Genomic DNA, 21,658 nt, shown 5'->3' with positions numbered 1-21,658 from the left:
GCATCAAGTTACAACTTCAGTAGCTTACCGCTGTTAAATCTGAATACAGCTCTTGCTCTTCTAGAGTGTGGGTGCCTGGTGGAACACAACTGAGTTACAGTAGCTTGCCATTTTATTATCTGTCATTTGAGTTAAGTGCCTTAATTACCCCCGGCCCTTCCTACTGTAAAGGTAAAATGTGTTTAAATTAACACACTTAACTATGTAGTGATGGCTGTGCAACAATGAATAAGCAACTGGCTAAGATGTTTACTCTGGGCATTTTTTATAAAACAGGAAGCAGACTATTGGAATCCTTTTAAGAGGGGCTTTTTTGGTTGTTTTGGGGTTTTTTCAGTAAATTAATTTCACCCTCTTGGTTCAATTCTGGTTATTGTAATCAAACTAAATATTCTGCTTTGTATTCAGGTACCAGAGAAGAAAAGGAATAATTATTCATGAAACATCAATAGTTGTATATGCTCAGTTACTCACTGGTAATAGGTATCAGCTAAACCAAAATGGAGAAGTTTATCTGGAGAAGCAGTGGTCAAAACAAGTTCTTCCTTTTGTTTACCAAACTGTTGTCAAGGTAAAAATACAAGTTCAGTATCATCTTGCACATAGGTCCTTACTCCATTGGGGTTGGGGTGCATGGAAAGGAAAGAGTGTATGCTCCTTTAAAACAAAAGAATGAACAAAAATACGCATCTTAAATTAATATAATTTACGTTATAAATAAATATAATGTGCTCAGGCAAGTATTTTGTCACAAAATTTGTGACCCTATTGCACAATGTAGTGATCTTACTGGAAAAAATGGCTTTTGTCATCTTTTTACTGATGATACTTTAAGTGAATTACAGTAGTGGGGCTCTGTGAGGTAACGTAGTTGCTTGTGTAACAGCATTTATTTCCTTGCTTTTGATGAATTATTTCATAATCAGATAATGTTTTAGAATGTGTCTATTTATATGAACTTTTAAATTATTATACTGAAACTGAAAGATATTTAACCTTATCAACTTTGTCTTTTTCATGTAGGATATCAAAGCCTTTGACTCTCGTTTTTCAAACATCAAAACTTTGGATGACTTGTTTCCTCCTGGAAGTACAGCCTTTATGCTGGGATCTCCTTACTACGGCTGCATGGGAGAAGTTAGTTCCATTAGTTTAATATTTTTTTTTCTCCTAGATTTCTTTGTTTGCAAGCCTAAAATAATATAAGGTGTTGTGTGGCAGTTGTGGTCATCTGCTAGATAAAATTTTAAATCAGAGGTTCACTGGTGGTTTAGTCAGAGGAGAGAGTTCTGTTGCCCCTATCACTGTTGCCAGCATAACAGAAAAAAAGGTAGCATAGCTTGAATGCAGGATTATTTTTATTCATGATTTTGGATAATTTGCAATACATAGAGCTCCCATTTTGGACCATTTTCAGTCATGGATTCCTTTGATTTAATGCTGTTAGATTGCCTCTCTGAGGAAGCAGTGTACAGGTCAAGGCAAGATGATGAATCCCAAAGCAACTCTGTGCCTACTGTAGCCAAATTGTTGATAGACTTGAGGTCTAGTATCCAAAGACTGATGGTTTTAAGTAACATTTTTAATGTGCTGTGTTTCTCTCCAAGGTTCAAGATTCACGTGATGTGATCACAGAAGGTAGAATTCGTGTAGTTTTCAATATTCCATGTGAACCTCAGCTTGATCCTTTAATACAGAACCAGCATGTAAGTGCTTCTAATTTTCTAATAAAGTTTAAACAATGTGTCAAATATATTTTGCAGTGGTAAATGTCTTTAAGGGATGCTTCCATATTATTCATTTGCCCTTTGTATAAAAATCCTTATCCTTCAGGAATTGCCAATATTGCTTGTTTGTTTGTTTGTTTTAAAGAAATATTCTGTGAAATACAATCCTGCATATATTTTGGCCAGCCGTCTTGGAGTAAGTGGATATCTTGTCTCCAGATTTACAGGGAGTATCTTTATTGGAAGAGGATCAAAGAAAAAGTAAGTTTTCTCAGTGAATTTTGTCTGTAGAGAAGCTTCTAAATTCTAATACAACTCTACAGAATTTCTGCTGTGTTTAAGTGCTGTTTTTACCAAGTGTATAACTGTTCTGTGATGTGAAGCTTTCTTTAAGGGATATTTGCTGTAAAGTAAATGCATATGCAGTGTTTTTCTCTAATACCATAAACTATTTCTTCATTTCTGTTTACTGGAGAGTTGTTCTGTTGGCTTTAGTATTGTAGAAAGACATAAATTGACTTTCCTGGTTAGCTGTTTGAATAATTGAAGCAGGAGTTTGAACTGACTTTGCCACTCTGAGAATAACAACTGGAATTGAGATCTAATTTCACTGTTCTTACCTTTACTGCTAGTATAAAGGGATAATTGTACCTGTAATTTTTTTTAACAACTAGTTAAGACTAAAACTGCTTAAAGTATGTAAGGGAGGCAATCCCTATAGTTCTCTCAATGTCAGAATTGTAGTTTCCTAGGACAGCTCACTAGAGAAATGGTTGATGCATAAGCATCTTCTTGTGACTTAACATGTGCATTTTTTCCCAACTGATTGTTCAGGGGCATCCTTCTGCATCTTGGTAAATGTCAGGTGGATTGTGGTTGATTAGATCTCAGTTAAGGAAGAGGGGTAAAATATTCCCTACCCTCCTTTGCAGTAAGTTATGGGCATACGTGTTGACAGCTATTGTAGCACAGCTTATGTCCTGTAACATTTACAGCTGTTGCAATGCTAATACTTGTTACTTTAATTTTTCTGTGGTTTAAGGCTGAGGATGTATATTTGTGTGATTTTTTTTTTTTTTTTTTTTTTAATGTATGTACACACATATATATATCATTGTAAGTTAACAAACTTTTTCTTATTTCCAGTCCTCATGGAGATCACAAAGCAAATGTGGGGCTAAACCTGAAGTTCAATAAGAAAAATGAAGAAGTACCTGGCTATACTAAGAAAGTTGGAAATGAATGGATGTATTCTTCTGCAGTAGAACAATTACTTGCTGAGTATTTAGAAAGGTATATATTGGATATAAATTTCATCTAAATTATCCACCTTCATATCAGTCTTTGGATTTTGTCCTTCAGACATAGATCTTCTAAGAAGTGATGAGTTTGCTTTTGGGATTTGTTTGATGGAATTTCTTTTATTCTGAAACTCTTCTTCCAACAGTCTCTCCTTCCCAGGAGAAGCATATTTTGGGATAGAGTACTTTTGTCAACAGCTTACTGTTGCCAAATGGAACAGTATGACACTGGGCTTCAGAAATTTTGAAGCCTGTCAGAGTTCGTTTTGATGAGGCTTTTTTGTGGTTTATGCTGATGTGAAACTAAGTTTGTCTTCCATTTATTCTTTTTTTTAGGGTCCCTGAACTATTTAATTATATAGCCAAGAACAGCCAGGAAGATATCTTCTATGAAGATGACATTTGGCCTGGAGAGGATGAGAATGGGTGAGCCATCTTTCCCTTCTTTTTTTTTTTTTCTTTTTTTTTTTTTTTTTTTTTTTTTTAGAATAAGAAGAATAAAGGCTGATAACATTGTGAAACTGGTGGTGATTGTTTAGTGGTTGTTATGTAACTGAAGTCTTGCTGTTCCTTGAGCAGCATGATTGTTCAGTGATGACTCTGAAAAAATTACCAGAATGTTGTACATTCCAGTTGTGAAGTCCAAGTCTCTGTCAGACTCTTGCCTCAAGTCCAATAAATGAGAAATCTAATTTTTGATGGCTACTTCACAGTTCTTGCTTTTAAAGTAACCTTCAGTAAGCATAGTTATGAATAGTCACAAAGTCACAAAAAGTTCATTTTTGGAAAATGAGCAATAATTATTTTACTTGCTTAAGATCACATTGAATTTGAAAAATAACATGTATAGAATTGAAGGTATTTTGGACATTTTTAGTTCAGTCAGTTTCATGGGAGACAAGGAGCAACCTTGGTTCCAGATACACCACAGTAACATTAAAAAAGCTTTTATTATTAGCTAGTAAGTTCTACTCATGGGTTTGTGTTGGTAAGTCTGCATGATGCTGCACTCTGTAGGACTCTTAGTGGGCAGATATACCACTGTGGGACTCTTCTACTGTAAGAATCTTCTACTAGAAGGTTTGTGCTCCATTTTACCATAGAGGCGTGCCCCAAAGTTTTTTCTTACTGTGTTGTAAGAAATAGCTGTTCACAGAACCTTTAATCACAGCTGGACATGGTTAATTGTTTGGATGTAAACATAATTTACTGCATACTTTTAAATAATTTAATTTTTAATTTTTTTCCTGGGGAAAAAACTTCGGGTTATAGTTTTAAAACAGTATTGCATGATTCAGTTAGATTTTTATTTTTTTTTTAACCCCTATTGTAAATACATACAGGACACTTAAATTCTGTTACTTTATGAACGTATGGAAGCATTGTGACTAGATCATAATACTTGACTGACTAATTGAGCAAATGTGGTGAAATGCTTAGTTTGCGCAGTTAAAAGTTGTAATACATGTTGTTTTTTATTTAGCGCCGAGAAAGTTCAAGAAATTGTTGCCTGGTTAAAGGCACATCCTGTGTCTGCTCTGTCTCGCTCATCTTGTGACTTGCAAATTTTGGATGCAGCCATTGTTGAGAAAATTGAAGAAGAAATAGAGAAATGCAAGGTATGTAGCTTGACATCATTGTGAGCAGGGGTGAACCAAAACCCAACTGCTCGTTACTTTCCAAGTTCTAGAATTAGAATAAGACAATTGAAGATTACTTGTCATTCCAGAGAAAATAACACAGAATGTAATGTGGGTTCTTAATTTGTAATGTGAATTGTCCCAGAAATTCAAAAGAGCTCATTATGAATCTTTGTAATTAACTCACTCTTTTTGAGGTGATTCAGCAGCATTAGGCTATACTCTGAACTCTACCTTTTGGTGATTTTGGTAAGGAACAAGTGTCAGTATATATTCTGAACTACTGAAGTGATGTTTCTAAGTGCAATCCCATCTGTTCTTCCCTTGCAGTTTCTCTTTGGTCTGAGGAAAATTAGAGAGTAGCTTTCTGAAGGCCTCAAATGAAAAAAGAGGCCATGGAAATTACTAAAGCAAAGCCTAAAAGCAAAGCCACATGAAATAATGAGCTGATTTCTTTGAAATTACTTGCAAGGACATGTTAAAATTGATGTGAATTCTGGAATTAGCCAAACAATGCCAAAGCTTTGGTAAAGAAATCAACCATGTTTTATAAACTGGACTTAATCATCCTAAAGACTTCATGAAAGCTGTATACCTTTATCTAAAAGAAACAAAAGAATTCTACATTATCTTTTTGGGTGTTTTGTTGCACATGAAATCCAGTGGTTGTTCCTGCACTAGTTTGTAATGACTTTTTGTTCCTTTTCTTTAGCAAAGAAAGAGCAACAAGAAGGTGCGAGTAACTGTGAAACCCCATTTGCTGTACAGAGTAAGTGATGTGGAAAGGGGTTTTTCTGTTGTCCAGATCATATTTATTTTACCTAAGCTTACCAGCTTTCAGAGAGAGGAATTTTATGCCAGTATTGATGGAAGAAAAAGTTTTATGATGCCTTCTAGGAAACCAATTTGAGAACAGTAGTCTTGTCTCTAAAAGGAGAAAGTTTCTAACTACAAACTCCATCACGTATTATGCTGACTTTCATTTCTTTTCTACCTTCTGTCCTTCATGCTCCTATAGTCCTTATTGGTTGTATAATGAAGGCAAACTAAAAATGTACATCCTACTTGTCTTTTCTGCCCTGTTTTGATTTTTATTCAGTTCTTGACCTGAACTGGTTGACTGCTCATCTTGCCTGGTATTTCAGGGATACCCATGTTACTGACAGGCAGGTTACACTTGATGGTTTTATTTTGTCTAAATTGATCCTCTTGGTCTGCCTTGGATCATGTACAGCACTGATGTTTCTTGAGAGAGAGTTGCAAGAAAAAAGGTGAAAGTTTGCTTTGTGTCTGGGGAGGGAAGATTCTGTGTTCTGAAACAATTAATTTTTTCAGAAAGTTTGCTTTATAGTGTGTTTCAGATAATATTATAATGCATTTTGACTGTAATCCCTATTTTTTTGCAAACATTAACACAGTCTTTTGGTGTTACTGTCAGCCATTAGAACAACAGAATGGGGTTGTTCCAGATCGAGATGCAGAGTATAGGCTGTTTGACCGTGTTGTCAATGTGAGAGAGAACTTTTCCGTTCCGGTTGGTCTTCGAGGTACCATTATAGGAATTAAAGGAGGTAATATTTTCTTCTTAATTCTAGCTTTATAGCTATATAATGGCTCAGCTAGTGATAGGAAAGAAGGCTTCAGAAGAGTGTTTTGTGTAATGTTGTGAATGCACAGAAATTTCTCACCTATGAAGCATGTGCAACTTGAAGCCATTAATGACATATTTACTGTTTTAAATTAAACCTATGTGTAATCTGTTTGAGATCCATGTGTTATGCCGCTGTATAAGAATAAGAAATTGCTTACCTTTTGTTCCTTTTTAATATGAAGAAGGCAGAGAGATCAATGAGAGAGAACACAGGCTGCAAAAAAGGAACAAAATTAAGTTATGGGAAGATATGGGCAAAGTTAAGAGAAGTAGACATCAAAACAAGCCTTATTACTTACACTGAAAATAAAATTTTACCAGATAGGTAGGTTGTCTTAAATTGTTTTATTTGGAGTTTGGTTTTTACTTTGTGATACATCATTTTTGTCAAATGGCACGAATTTACACCATCTTTGACAAGAAGATTATCCGTAAATCTATTTCAGGTAAACAAAAGGATTTACTGCATCACATTGGGTACAGCAGTTTGAGATATAGTAATAGAAATTGTTTACTTACCTGGCATTCAAGTAGTTGCTTTCTCATCCAGTTTACATCCAACAGAATCTTGAATAGACTAGACTTGAGTGCAGCTTTTAAAAAGAGGTATTCTTTTTGCCATAAGGATTATATACTAGTATAATTTTAAAGGAGTATTAGTCTATCATTATGAAAGAAGGTCATGTTAAAGCTTTCGATTTCTGACTGAATGTAAAGATGGTTTACATCTCTTATCTGACAGTTGCTGACTACTATGACATACTGCTATAAACTGCAGTTCTATTAATGCAGGTTAACAAGTTGTTATGCATGGTACATTTCTGTTGAAAGTATATCTAGAAGGGCAGCCATATATAACTTTAAGTGTTTCAAATCGCTGTTAATGAAATTACTCAGTTAAGGAATGAGCATTTTTTTGTTGCTAATTACTTTTTGGTCTTTTCATTATTTATTGCATAACTGATACAGATATTTGCATAATTTAAATTAAACCAGCTCCTGTTATATATATCGGCTGACATTTTACTTTGTTTTCTATAGCCAGTAGAGAAACAGATGTGCTCTTTGAAGTTTTGTTTGATGAAGAATTCCTTGGAGGCCTAACAATAAGGTTTGTGCAGGGGGGTTCATAGTCATTTCATGTTATTAGTATTAATGGCATGAAATTATTGCCTTTGGTTTGGTTGAGTATTTTTAAGGCCTCTTTTTAAAACTTTTTTTATCAACAGTGTTGGTTGGGTTTTATTTCTTTATGTTTCTGTTTTCTCTTTGAGTAGGTATAATTTTTATGAATTGTACTATATTTTGGAAATGCTCTTTAGGCTTTTTTGAATATTTAGAAGCTTCTGATTTGTACAAAGCAATTATGAACCAGAATAATAAAGCACTAGATCCAAATGTCTCTCTAAAAACAAACATGTAGAGAACAGGTTATTATCAGTATGTCTGTAACACATAGATTAAAAGAATAGTAAGTATCTGTTCCTCTGAAGGAGGGACTCTGAACTATCAATAATTGATACTTAGGCACTAAATTCTAACCACCATTAAGACCTAAACTGTTCTTCAGGATGCGGAGGCATGGTTAATGCTTTTGTTTTTAAAAGTGTGCTAAATCTTCAGTATTTAAGTAAGCAGCTAAACTTCTAAGAGCACTAATTTACACAGCAGCCTTCATTTTACTGTTGTTCTTAGATAAATTAAGTCTTTTATGACAAAGTAGAGGAGAATCTTGCCTATTTCCTTCGTTCAGCTAGTATAACACAATCCTATCCCTTGCAAGAGTATGTCCTGTGACACAGATACTCTTCAGTATTCAGAATCATAAAGGAAGATACAGAACAGGCTAAATACTGCTTAATTTCAAATTCTGCTACTGACTTCAGTTTTTATCTTGGAAAAAGAAAAGAATATTGTTTCCTGGTTCATCATTTTTTACAGAAATACAGAACTATGCTATAACAACTCTCTCATTTTAAAATTTCTTTGAGCTCAGCACTGAAAGGTACAGTATAAACTCAGAGTAGTAGTAATTAATGTTGTTTTGTGGTTTTGACAGCCAGAGACCAAAGGGGAGCACAGTAGGGTTAACGTTGTGTGTAATGATGGTAGTTTTCAATATTGGATAGTTTTCAGCCTCTGCTGTTCAAAGCTGAGTCGTTTTCTTTTGACACAGAGGCAACAGTTGAAATGTCAACAATTAACCTACATGAAACAGCTATGTAATTTGCTTTTCTTAAGGTGTTCGCCTGCCAGAGGTTATCGTCTGCCATCAAGTGCCTTAATCAACCTGTCTCATGGTAGTCGGTCAGAAATGGGAAATCAAAAACTGATGGCCATAGTTAAACCTCAGCCAGCTGTGAATAACTACAATTCATATGCATCTGATTTGTCATCTGTATGCTCGCAAAAAGTGCACCTGGGAGGCCTCAACCATTCTCCTCGCTCCCTTTTTATCCCTACTCAAGTAAGACTTTTCTTTCATTTGTACAAAAATGTTTTTCACTAGAAGCTGAACTGTGGCCATGGTTATCTTCACTGATAACAAAGAAAATTTAATTTTTATGTTGGTATATTAGAAGTAGGATATTTCTTTTCTTGGAGAAATGAGTTAATCCAATAATGAAAGGGACCAAAATTTCCTTATTGAGTAGCTCCAGTTGCATTTCCAAGAGACAGATACTTAGTTTGGAGCAGTGACACCACGTTTGGTGTCAACAAATAGTTTGTTTGAGCAGAGATGCAGTTATTTCCTTAAAGCTCTGTTCCAAGTAATGCTTCCTGTAGGTCAAGTTTGTCCATGCTCAGAAAGAGAAGACATTATTTCCTTGTCAATTTTGCTTCTTAGTTATTATTTACTTTCTTTGAAAATACAATAAAGGAGGAAAAATTACAGCTGAATTGGGATTCTTATTGGTTTAATTAAACTTTATTTTTTAATAAGTGACTTCTTTAAGAGAAATTAGCTTAATGGGTAACTTCATGTTGCTGTAGGTGTGTTTCAGAAGAATTGTCCCATGTGTTCTAAGTCTATACAAGGAAAAACTACTTTCCAAAAGAAAATTTAAGGCAATGAAACACTTTTTTTTTTTTTCTCTCAATGATTTAGCAACTGAATGGAAGACAGCATTACAATCTCAGGGCTGAAAATCAGGGCAACTCTAACTCACCCCAGAAAGGATCATTTCTGAGTGGTAATCAGAAAAATAAAGTGAGTGTTCTGATTCATTTAGTATTGGACCCAAAAGTCTCAATATTTATTTTGCCCCCCTATTTACAGTGGATGTCATTTTCTCATTATTGACAGACAGCTTTCTCTTAGTACATCAGATATTTTAGTCCGGATACAAACTGGAGCAGAACTCGTCCCAGTTCTTGACTAAGTGTAATATCCTGTGTTATCCTTGTTTAGATTCTAGATTTTCAAAAGTGGTTTTTACTTAGCTGGGCGTCAGTTCTGTGGTAACATACCTGTAATGTTAAAAAGCAATTAAGCCTGATTGATAAGGCCTTACAAAATAAGGCATTAATAATAAAATTTAAGAATACTGATAGTATGAGAGCATGCTTTTGAAACCATTTGGAATTATTATCTGAGTATAGTTATACTCGGTGATCTTCTCTATGTTCATAACTTCAGTTAATAACAAAACAAAACCAATCTCAAAACAAACTAAGCTTATATCAGTTTAACAGTGATTCTTAGAAAAAGTTATTACACAAATACTACCCACCACACTAAATAACTGCAAATTCTGCTCATGTCAGTGTCAAAATTTCTGTCATCTGGGCACTGTTAAACTTGGATCTTAAAATTTTCAGAATGTCTTTGTAGACGATGAGCTGTTCAGAAGTTGAGTTTATAGCTGCTGAGTTTGTTGGGGGTGTTGTTTTTTATTTTGTCAGGCACAGAGTAAGCAAGATGATGAATTCTGCAGCATATGGCAATCATTGCAGAGTTCTGGGAAGTCTCACCACACCCAGCAAAACATGCATGAGAAGGTTAGTATATACACTTTAAACAGATCTCTGGGTTCAAAATATGAAGGTACTTAACTTTGTCAGTTCATTACATCAGAAGTCTTTCTGGTTTAATGTTACAAACAAGTCCTCTGGGTGAAAATATTGTTACACAAGGTGTGTATAGCTCTGGAAAGAAGTAATCATATGGGATTACTATATACATGATACATATACAGTTTTCTGGTTAAGGTTTGATATTTGAAATCCTAGGGTGCAGTTCTACCTCAGGAAATCAAGCTGGGAACTGGCAATCAGTTCTATAAGCCAGGATTCAATGACGGCAGCTTTAAAGGTCAGCAGAGAAAACAGGACCCATATAAAAAATGTAAGTACTATAATTAGAAACTTTGTTTAGGAGAACTACTTGCTGTATTTGATCTTCACTGAAATGCCTATTGTTGTAGTTATTGACAGAAAATAGTTTATTATAGTTATATAAACACTACATTGCACTTGTTATTGTCAAAAAATGTGCCTGGTGTGTGTATTAGGTTATTGCACACTTAATCCTGAACTTCTAAATCAAGCTGTTCTGCATTATGTTGACATTCCACCCATCTGATAAAAAAACAAAACGCCCCACAACTTGATTTTCAAAATTTGCTTGTGTTCATATTTGTAGAATATGAAATTAGATATATTATTTCATATACTTCATTTTATTTTATCCTATAAGAAAAGCATACACCAAATGACCTATAAAGTATGAATTAAACATTTGATGAAACCATTCAAATTAATGCAACTCTGTACTCATGTGGAGTTACTAGATATTTTAGGTATTGATTATTACTGCAGTTTTTAAGAGCATTTCAAAAGAATGCTTTCTTTTGTAGTTAAAGAAGATTCCAAAGTAACAAGAGGTGAAAGTCAGCCACATAATAAAATATCAAACAAACAGGTAATTTTTTCTGTACTGAGTAAATGTATTCTTTTCATTTTACTCTGATCTGATTCATCATTTTACAGATTTTTCTTTAACTGGCATCTTAGTTGATTCTTTTACTGGGTGAATTTTATTTTGGAGATTTTTTTTTTCCTCTAGAGATTTTATAGATAGAAAGTGCATCAGGCTCTAAAAGCAATGCTGTAATGGGAAGACACAAATGCTAAGTTTTCAGTAAGCTGAAATCCTCTAAGAATAGTAGCTATTGACAAATGCATTTCTAATATGATTGTGTTATAATGAGTAATGGAGTATTAGTAGTCAATAATAAATGCTGCAGTTTATTTCAGAATTTTGCAGGTGTGAATAAGTATAACGTCAAACTTTTGAAGAGGAATGAAAGTCCCAGCATAGCTGTAAATCAGAAGGCTGCAGTTGATGGTCCCTCTACAGGTGGAAAGGTAGGATCTAGATAATTGATTTTCTTGTGTTCTTTGAATAACTTCCGTTTCTAGTCCATTTCATTCCAATTATTCCTGGTCACTTGTGTGCAAATTCACATTTATAACAGATATAAGACAAACCTGTATAACCTTGAATGTTCTTTAAATCAATTCTCTATTGGTCAACACTTGCATCTTTTTAGTATGCAAAACTTGATGTAGTCTATGGATACCTGATCATGGTCTGAGCTGATATGACTGTGATCTGCCCAAGCTAAGAGGAAAAAAAATCCTGAATGAGCATAAAGTTAATCTCAAACTAATATACCTTTCCTCTTGTACCTGCTTGTAATATATTAAGTTGATGTACCTTTTTTTTTTAATTTTTTTTAAGAAGGACAATGAACTTGAAAGCCTTCTAGCTTCTTTGAAAATTTCCAAAGAAAATGAAGTACAGACTTACTCCAAGGAAGCAAGAGTTACAAATGAAGAACATCTGTCACCACAATCATTTGCTATGGTCTGTATACTGCAGGAATCATTACATTGCAATTTAGCATCTGCTATCTTAGCACGAATGCTTCTATTTAAAGAAACTCCATGAAACCTCATACTGCTTCTTGAAATGTATTGATGAGGTTTTAATTAGCTATTCTCAGAGTAAATTAACAAACATTTGTTTATGCTAAGATGCTGTTATCTGTGCTTTGATTAATTGATAGGAAAACAAAAATTCAGATTTTGTTACCAATTATGATATTCAAAGTTAAGTAAGAAGGTAGTATTATCTGAATGCCATCATGTCTCTGGTTTATTTTATTTTTAAAGAAGGGGACACAGATGCTCAAAGAGATTTTGAAGATAGATGGATCTGACCTGGAAACAAGGAATGAAATGAAATCCCAAGTTAATGATGTTCCTGCTCCCCCTAGACAGGATTGCCATGGAGCTGCCTTGCAATATAGACAAGCAAAAAAATTGGGTATGTTTAGACATCAGCTCATACTTCAGAGCTTCACCTTGTAGTGACGTTTTAGAACATAGCTAACAGTATAGTACTGGTTTCAAAATACAGTAATAAAATGTCCATTTTTTTCAATTCTACTTTATTCTGATCTAAAAATCTCTTTATATATAGTCTCGTGGGTTTTGTTAATTGGATATGAAAATACCAGAAAAAAAATCAAATCTGCTTTTTTACCTGCTAATAACAAACTTGCTATCCTTTAAGTGCAGGAAGTGTTTGTGATACAGTGTTTTGGATTTTTTTTCCAGCTGCTTATATGAATAAGCCTCATAGCATTGGAGGCCCTCAGAACACACCAGCACTGGAAGCTGGAGGTCACCCTTTTGCTTGTCCACAGCCTGCACTGTCTACTGTTTCTGAACTTTCTCGTATTTGTTCTCTTGTTGGAATGTCACAACCAGATTTCTCCTTCCTAAAAACACCACAGGTAAAAAGCTTTTTCTGCAAAAGTTCTCAAGTTTGTTTCAATATTAAATGTCCTATATTAAACATTTGGATTGAACACTGGAATCTGTCTAAAAGTAAATCTTAGCTCCTTTTGTTGCCTTTTTTCAAAACAAACAAATCATCTGTCTATGTCTCACGATTTGTTTGTCAGCAGTACAAATTCCCTCAAAAATCTTATCTCATTTTTCTAGACCATGACAGTTTGTCACATAAAATTATCAAATGGTTTGTTGGTTCATGGACCGCAGTGTCATTCTGAAGCTGAAGCAAAGGAGAAAGCTGCGCTTTTTGCTTTACAACGTTTGGTGAGGATGGAAAGAATCCTTTAAAATCTTTGTGTCTGTTGCACTGCATCTGTTTGTAATCCTGTACTTCCTTCTTCATAGAGTTCTATAGGAGTAAACTTCCCTTTGCCTCCACCTCCGCCTCCACCAGTGTTTCCAAATTATCAACCACTAGGAGTTCCTGTACCACCTGGATCTATTTCTCCAGTATTTGCACAAGCTCCTGGTAAGTATTTGACTAGTACACATTTCAAATTTTGTCATGATATCTGGTAATAGTTCTTTATATGAAAATTAATGCCTTCCAGAAAACCCCGTGTTTGGTCTTCATGTATGTAGTTGTATGTCTGAACTGCTTTAAAAACAGTTCATGAACCTCTTCGCATCAGTTTGTGGATTAATTCAATACAAAGAAACACACCTCCCAATTATTTATTTTCCTGTAGAATGTATTTGTGCATTCAGTCCTGGTTGGGATGTTGGGGTTTTTTTTCCTTCAGAACAATAATAATTAATTCAAATCTGATAGTCCCAGTCCAGAATTTGTCAGAAATCTCTTCCTTGATTTTCTACATGTATTTATTTTTCCCCCTGCTGCATAATTAATGTTCATCCATGAATTAGTGTTTTTATTTGTTTATAACCAACTTTCACTGAAATACTGCATTACAATCCTGTTGCACACTGCCAAACAGTAGCATGGTAAGTAACCCCCCCAAAATTGCTGAAAATCCTGGTGGTATTTCTGGTTCCTGTCTGTTCTGTATTCTACTAAAGCTCACATTCACAGCTAGTAATTAATGAGTTGGCACCGTTGTAGCATCCTAGCAACCCGTACAGCAGCTGCTACATCTCTTTTCCCCAGGGTTTCTATATTGTTGACTTGTTTCAGAAGGATGGCTTAAACTTGCAACCTTCTGCTAATACAGTTCACTCAGCTAAGCGTGCGAAGATCCTGTTACGTGCCCTCTGAAATGCAGATGCCATGACTCAGTGCTCTTACTGTCCTGTCATCTAGATGTAGTTCTGTAAAAGCAGAACTGTTTGGGATTTTTCTGATAATAAATAAATACTTACCTATTTTTAAGTAAATATGAAGAATATGAGGCTTTAATGGAAAGAGAAACAACATGCAGACAAATGTGGTTAGAGTACTTTTGGGGTCTTGGGGAGCTGGTGTCCTCTTTTCGATGAAAGAGAGCTAAAAGTTACTTATTTTCACAGCTAATATAATGCCTCCATCACCTCACATGTTTGGTCCAGTGTCCTGGGGAGCTCCAGTGCCTAAACATTATTATCCTGGCTCCTATCCAGGAAATGTGTCTCTTGCAGGAACTATACCAGTGGGTTCTCACAACCAGTTTATACCTCTGCAGGTAAGATTGGCAGGTTTGTCTTAATATTCTATTGTTGTAAAAAATGTGCCTATGTGGTGAATGCAACAACACCCCCATTGTGAAGCACTATTTAGTATTAGAAAATTATTGTAAAAAAATATATGCATGTTTTCTAAAAGTGGAATATTTGCAGTTTTTTGAGAATGCATTCTGTTAAATAATATTTATTTAATTTAAAGGTAACTAAAAAAAGGGCTGCTAGCAAGAAAAACTTTGAGCTCAAGGAGTTTCAGAGTTCCCCTCAAGCTGCACCACTAAAGAATGAACAGCCAGTGTCTTCTGACCACATTCAGCAAGATAGTTCTTCAGCTCCTTTAAAATCTCCTCAAGCTGCTCAATCCACAGTTTCATTTCAAGACAGTGTGGCTACTCCAAGTGTTCCTCATAACAAATCAACACCAAACACTTCCAGCAAGCGAAAGCCAAGAAAGCTGGCTGTCAATTTTGGCGCACCAAAATCTTCACAATAAATATGGTAGCTAGGTGTATTTTATCTTTAACTCTTTCCCCACTGTTATGTTCTATCATTTAAAAAAATCAGAAAGCTCTATTAAAAAGACCAGCCACTTTAAGTATAATATAGAATGAAATACATTTTATTTGCTATGATTTTCAGGTTGTTATGAAAACTATAAAAATTAAGTTAAAACTTAATTATTTTTCCTTAAATTAGTAAAAGCCAGGAAATTCTGAGTTAAGGTTACCATGCCATCCCTTGTGCCTAGGTTTTTAAACAGTGGCTTACAGACTATACTGGGTAAGCAGCAATAACAGTGGCAACCTTAATGCAGAATTGCCGTGCTTTTGGGGAGGGATATGGAGCGGTAATAAGTTGGGCATCTAATGTTGCTTAGTATGACATTTTGTATTCTAGCTTATTTTTAAATAATGTCATAAAACAGAAAGGAAAAATTTCTTAAATGCAGCTCTTATATTGGCTCTCCAGGTCCTTCTGAGTGGCTGAAATTTCACTGTAGTGGAACTGCCAAATTCACTTTAACAATGAACTGATAGGTTTTAAACCAGAGGGCAAGAACTTTACAACTTTCAAAATGTAGGTATTATTGTATCTCTAGTATTAGAGTGGCAAAAAGAGGTTGCTGATGCAGAATCTATTCCAGGAGATTAATTTATAGAATGTATTGAATTAAAAAAATTATTTGTAAAGTAGAGAGCTCTTCGGCAAAGTACATTTAATTTTTTTCATCTAGCAGCATTGTCAATTTCATTGTTTTCTGATGATGGAATAACATAGATATCTACTGCAGTTCTGCATAGCCTCCTAAAATGCTAGTGCTATCCTGATTTTTTTCTAAATTCTAAAAATGGCCAGAGTTTAAAGATGTCCATTTGTGTAGTATGGCTGTCAGAGTTATGTTTACTCAGAGTCCATTTGTCCTTCTAATAGTCTGCTTCCTGAAACCTTCTCTATGTTATTTTTTGTTGCTAGTGACTTTTAATATATATATTTTTTTTTTTAGTTTTGAGATAGAAGTTCTGGGTAACAAAAATAAATTACCAGAAATGGTTACTGTTGGTTCCACAAGAATATTCAGACAAAAATCTGACTTGTATTTTTGGAGGGAGCTATGTTGTAAAAGAAGTAACTCCATCATTCTGAGTTCATACAGGAAAAAAAGAAGGCTCAAAGGTCCCTGTACTATTTTTAACCCACATGTACCACTCTTACTGACAGTAATATGAAATCATCAGTCTGAGAGAAAATCTGAAGTCTCAGTTGGTGCTGTTTGCTGATGTTGATTAAATTTCATTTTTCTTCTTTAATCTGTTCCAGAAAAAATATTTCTTCCTCTAAGGCCCAGGAAGCTTAGAAGTAAAACTTATTTTAGTGATTCAATTTAGACAGGTTTCATGTTGGATCTGCAAGTCTGTAGACTTTCTTTCAGTGCCCCTACCTTATTCTTTGCCTCCCTTTCTTGGTGCAGTACCAAGTCTCACACTGTTACTATGTTACAGGATTTTTTTGTATTGATTTCTCCTCAACAGTTGTTGCCTCAGCAGTATTTGTAGAATAGCAGCAAGCCCTATAGAAAGGATCTCAAAGGTAAAAACAAAATTACTTGGTATCACAAGCCTTGTAGAATAGTCTATATATAGTCTTAAAATACATTGATTTTGTTGTTCTCTATAGCCATCTAGTCTCAGGAGGGTTTGAAGCCATATTCTGTGAGGGGAAGTTGTATGTTTTTGTGATTTACTGTGATTAGCAACACGAGACTGACACAATGCTGACATGCCAATATTTTAGGAGTGTTTATGTGAAAATTAGCTATGAGGCACAGATGTTAGGCCCCCATATCATATAAGAATTATCTGATAATCAGAGATTAAGATCTGTTTAGAAATTCCTGTGATGGAGATGAGACTATGTTAGATTCTTGCATCACAGAATTTTGACATATCTGGATATCCAATTTATGCAGATTTTTTAGAAACAAAGTTATGAAAGACACTATACTCTTAACACCAATAAATACAGCAAATTTTATTATTATTACTTCAGACTGAGACTGTCTCTCCCTCTTCAAATAGAATTGCTATGTTTAGTATATATAGCTGGCTAAACAGTTTATTCTGTAGCTGCTGCATATTGCATTAGTCCCTGGTTTTTAGTTTATATATTCTATGATACTGACTGCCTGGTGCCCAGTTAATTACAGTTTTACATGTCCTGATAGATGTGACATATGCATTAACCTATTCCATGCCCCCTATGACTTCAGTTTTATATTTTAACAAGGTGATTATGTTTCATTCATACAGATATAAATTTAAGCATTTGTTTTTCTCATAGATATAAAGTATTTTGTAAGCACTGGAGTTTTTCATTAGATCTTATACAGAGCAGTATTTTACTAAAAATCCAAAAGGGAAGACTTTTATGTGCGCATTTTTGTAGTTTCTGATTTTTTTAAAATAACTTTTCATTGTTTATCTGCCAAGTGAAATGTTTGAAATTTGCATATGAATGGATACAGAATGTATTTTTTGTGCTGTTTAGTGTTAAGTGTGCATTTGCAGATTTTTAGCATGTAGTTGCACAAAGGACTGTGCAAAGATATTTTAAAATATGAATATATGATACACTGAAGGAAAAACATTCATAAAAGTTAAATGATATATAAAACTTTAATGCAATAGAATAATTTTATAAATTGTGTCTGTGTCTGCTTGGATTAAATATTGAAACAAGAAACATTTCTTATTTTCACTGTTTTATTTCCAAATACTGTATGCGAACTTCTTTATGCTCCAAACCAAAATTTTAAGATATGAATTAAATCCCATGAAGCCCAGTTTCTGTGATTCTCAGAACCAGCAGCTGCCTACCTCTGAGCTGTTTCTTGATGGCTTTCAACTACTGCTCAGTTAAAGATACGAAGTTTTTTTAAAAGGTTGTTGGTCACTTTGCAATTAAAAGCATTTAGCTAGATACTGATCTTCCAAAATTTCTTTGGCTTCTGTCACCCATTAGATTTTTTTAAAAACAAAACAAAAAAAACCCCGAAACCAACAACAGACACCCAAAACCAAGCCATAGAAAAGGCAGTAATATCACTTTCTAGCAAGCTCAGTCCTAGTGATTCTTAACAAGGTGCAAAAACAGCTGATGGCTGAAAAATAGGAGGAGCCATGGGTATCTGGACACCCTTCTTCTGTAAGTGGAGCAAAACATTGCGCTGAGATTTTTTGCTAGAGTAGCGTAAGAATAGTTACCTCATTTGTAACAAGGCTTCTGAATGAAGCATAATGACAAACTGCACTGAAACCAGCGTAATGTGCTTGAATTTCTGTAAGAGAAAAATGAAAAGTTAGATTTCATCCTTATATTTCCTCATCCCCAATAATAGCAGGGTTTTTTTAAAATTCAGAATTGCCAAATTAATGTTACTAGATTTTACCCTTATCTCAGAGAGAGTAAATAGCTTCACTTTTGTGTTATGTATATATACCATGTACTGAGTTTTGTTCTCTTTGACCAGTTATCTCTAAGATTGTGTTCAAACTCTACTTGTTGTTCCCTTTTAAAGCATAATGAGCATTGTAGATTGTAGTCATGCCAGTTAATTCCTAGTGTCTTCAGTTGCGAGTTATGAACTGTGTTAGGATCTGTCTTTTGCCAGCTGTGGCACCAGCTTTTCATGTAGAGAGATGTTATTCTCCTTCTCATAGATTATTGTGTGAATTAGCTTGTTTAAAGCAACTAGCCTAAAGAATGGAGTACCCTCTTAACAGGACCAGCTGCTGCAACTTTGTGCATCAGTATTCTGTATTGAACGGTCTGGTTGGTGTATACATTCAGGTCATATTACTCAACATGAAAATACTAAGATACAATCTTGCATTCCTTAAGCCATCTTCGAATCATTAGTCAATAGACTTTTAAGTACTGCAGTTATCCTGCATGGCAAGTTCTGCCTTGTTGTTTTTCCCATCTCAATATATAGCACTAAAGGAAATTAAAACAAATTGAGTAAAGGGGTAACTTTAAAATATATCAATTTGTGCATAATAAATCTTGTATGGACACTCCCATTCAAAATTAAGTGACTTTTGTTCAGTTTAGTTCATCTGAACTGCTATGTAGATGACCCCTGAGAGTAAGGAATCTCAAAGAAGGAATGGTTACTGAAGTAAGGGATTTGTAAATTCTTTTTATTAATATTCGAGATGTGATCTCCATATGTATTCCATAATCAGCCTTCCTTACTACTGAGAGACAGTTATGTTCTTCTCTTTCTGTCTCTGGAAAGGGGACACAGTGACACCAAGGGCATAAGGGCAGTCTGAATGCACACTCTTGGCCAACAGAATCCAAATTCAGGTGCATGAGGACCCATGAATATTGAGACTGTAACTGATAAGTATTTCGAAGAATCTGATATCATCAGGTAAGTAGTAGATGTTGTTTATTAACAAAAGAATCCATGGTTCCAACAACAGTTCCTTATTGCTGCCGATTTTTGACGGGGTGTTTACTCCTGTTTTATTTCTGCTTTGAAAGACAATACAAGTCAAAGAGAACAGAAGGAGTCACAATGCTATCAAGTGCCAACAGTAAACTTGATTCCTGTTATTTGAAAGGACAGAGAAAACATTTTTCATTAAAATGTATTATTTTTTCTGGCAAAACTTGGCCAGTAAGCATTCCTGCCTCAGCATTGCTTTGTGAAAGTTGACAATCACCCTTAGGCCTGTGTTTTGTGTAATTGCACGAAAGACAGACTGGCAATCAAAAGCCAAAATGTAATTTCTGTGCAAGTAACAATAGCAATAAAATTCAAAGTTGGCAACTTTTAGCATGTTGAGGGTACAAGGTGAAGCAAGAACTGTGATTCCAGTGCAAGTGATCTATTTCAGAGTAACCTATGCACATTTTAGATTTAGCACTAATTTGAGACAGAATGTGACATCTACTATTAGCTCCTGATGTTTCTTCCGGTACATTATCTCTTTGAAACCGCTGAAATGCTTTGTCAGGCTTTGAAACTTAACTCAGCAGGGTAAGTGGAGACCAGGGTAGACTGCTGGAATCTCTGCATTTACTGAGCCTATATTAAGATAGTTCATACTTCTTCTAGATTTTTCCATATTTAATTATTTTCCTTTTCCTTCCCTTTGCTTTCTTTTTTATTTCCTTTTTTTTTTTTTTTTTTTGTAATGGCTAGGTCTTATTGAAACAATAGTTTTCAAGTGCTTTTTCATCTCTTTAGCCTCCAGTATATCCATTCTCTTGTTCTTTTACTTAAGCTTCATTTGGCCATTTTCTTCTCTTTATTTTTAGATTTTTTCCTGTGAATTTCCAGACTTTGTAATCAATGTTCTTTTAAAGAGCTGTTCAGCCCTGGATTTTCTAGGTACAAATGACCATTCATCCCATGTATACACACACACATATATATATATGCAGATATATGTATATGGAGATATATATATGGATGTGGGACTCAATCTCTTATTTTCTCAAAGCTGTTCACAGTTCTTTAATTTTTAGTCCATGTTATAATTCCTTAAGAGACATCCAGAGGATGATGGACATTATCTCGTATATACATATTGCACATCTCCAGACGTAGACATTACTTAGGATAGGTTAAAAGCATGGGCAAATAATGAAACATTTAACAGAATAAGTACACCAATTTTCACTTCACTTGCTTTGGTACATAAATTCTTGGCTTAAAATTTGATTGTCCTAAAGTCCACCTCATTCAACCTGTCAAAGGTTACTTCTGTTGTAAAGTTGGCAGAAAGGAAGTACTGCTTGTGCCTCAGGCACTATGCAAAACCTCCTGTATGTGGGCACAGTTTTGATGTGCAGTTCTCTAGTGAAAACGCTGTCTTAACCAGTGTCTTACTACTTGTTCCCACTGGATTGTGCCAAACTGTTAGTATTGCCACATTATAAACCATATCAAGGAATTAATCTGATTGAAACTCTTTCCCCCATGTTATTTTTCAGCTTGATAGTTCGCCGTGGCACCACAAGAACAGCTGTGTTGGTACAACAGTTCGCAGTGTGAGGGCGGGATGATTTAGCAAGAGTGGAACTGCTTAAGAAACATCCCATCGCTGCTTAAAACTCAAATCACCCACGAAGCTAACATGCTATTTAACTGATGTCATTGTATGTGGTTCTGTCTGTTGACTTCAAGGGGTGTGGTAAATTCTGGCAGTAGTACAGGAGGAACTGCTGAGAGTGGTCATATGGTAAATTATTGCCACAAAATTTGCAAAAAGGTCATAGCTTTCATTTTAGGCCATCTGTTTCCAGGCAAGGCTCAATGAATGATGCATGTGGGTTGCACCA

General features: G+C 34.8%; 1 protein-coding gene across 5 annotated transcripts in view; it reads left to right on the top strand.

The window, feature by feature from the left end:
- Positions 1–19,682, top strand: part of XRN1 (5'-3' exoribonuclease 1) — a 38,730-nt gene extending 19,048 nt beyond the window's left edge. Inside the window, exons 21-43 of one of the 5 annotated variants that reach the window (XM_074912061.1) lie at positions 409–571; positions 1,024–1,137; positions 1,608–1,706; positions 1,873–1,988; positions 2,874–3,020; positions 3,365–3,454; positions 4,512–4,647; positions 5,381–5,437; positions 6,107–6,239; positions 7,361–7,430; positions 8,561–8,786; positions 9,429–9,530; positions 10,226–10,321; positions 10,553–10,667; positions 11,179–11,243; positions 11,579–11,689; positions 12,066–12,191; positions 12,500–12,653; positions 12,947–13,125; positions 13,337–13,450; positions 13,532–13,655; positions 14,654–14,805; positions 19,572–19,682. In XM_074912061.1, the coding sequence (XP_074768162.1) occupies positions 409–571; positions 1,024–1,137; positions 1,608–1,706; positions 1,873–1,988; positions 2,874–3,020; positions 3,365–3,454; positions 4,512–4,647; positions 5,381–5,437; positions 6,107–6,239; positions 7,361–7,430; positions 8,561–8,786; positions 9,429–9,530; positions 10,226–10,321; positions 10,553–10,667; positions 11,179–11,243; positions 11,579–11,689; positions 12,066–12,191; positions 12,500–12,653; positions 12,947–13,125; positions 13,337–13,450; positions 13,532–13,655; positions 14,654–14,805; positions 19,572–19,613 (2,731 nt within the window). In that variant the 3' untranslated portion in view covers positions 19,614–19,682. Of the gene's footprint in view, positions 1–408; positions 572–1,023; positions 1,138–1,607; positions 1,707–1,872; positions 1,989–2,873; positions 3,021–3,364; positions 3,455–4,511; positions 4,648–5,380; positions 5,438–6,106; positions 6,240–7,360; positions 7,431–8,560; positions 8,787–9,428; positions 9,531–10,225; positions 10,322–10,552; positions 10,668–11,178; positions 11,244–11,578; positions 11,690–12,065; positions 12,192–12,499; positions 12,654–12,946; positions 13,126–13,336; positions 13,451–13,531; positions 13,656–14,653; positions 14,806–15,005; positions 18,063–19,571 lie in introns of those variants that run through there. The other 4 variants (XM_074912057.1, XM_074912056.1, XM_074912058.1 and 1 more) reach the window with 4 other exon arrangements.
- The last annotated feature ends 1,976 nt before the right edge of the window (positions 19,683–21,658 follow it).

This window comes from Athene noctua, chromosome 8, assembly GCF_965140245.1.
Source record: "Athene noctua chromosome 8, bAthNoc1.hap1.1, whole genome shotgun sequence".
In the NCBI taxonomy this organism is placed as follows: Eukaryota; Metazoa; Chordata; class Aves; order Strigiformes; family Strigidae; genus Athene; species Athene noctua.
The sequence above is the reverse complement of the archived record's forward strand: the minus strand, read 5'-3'. Positions and strand labels throughout refer to the sequence as shown.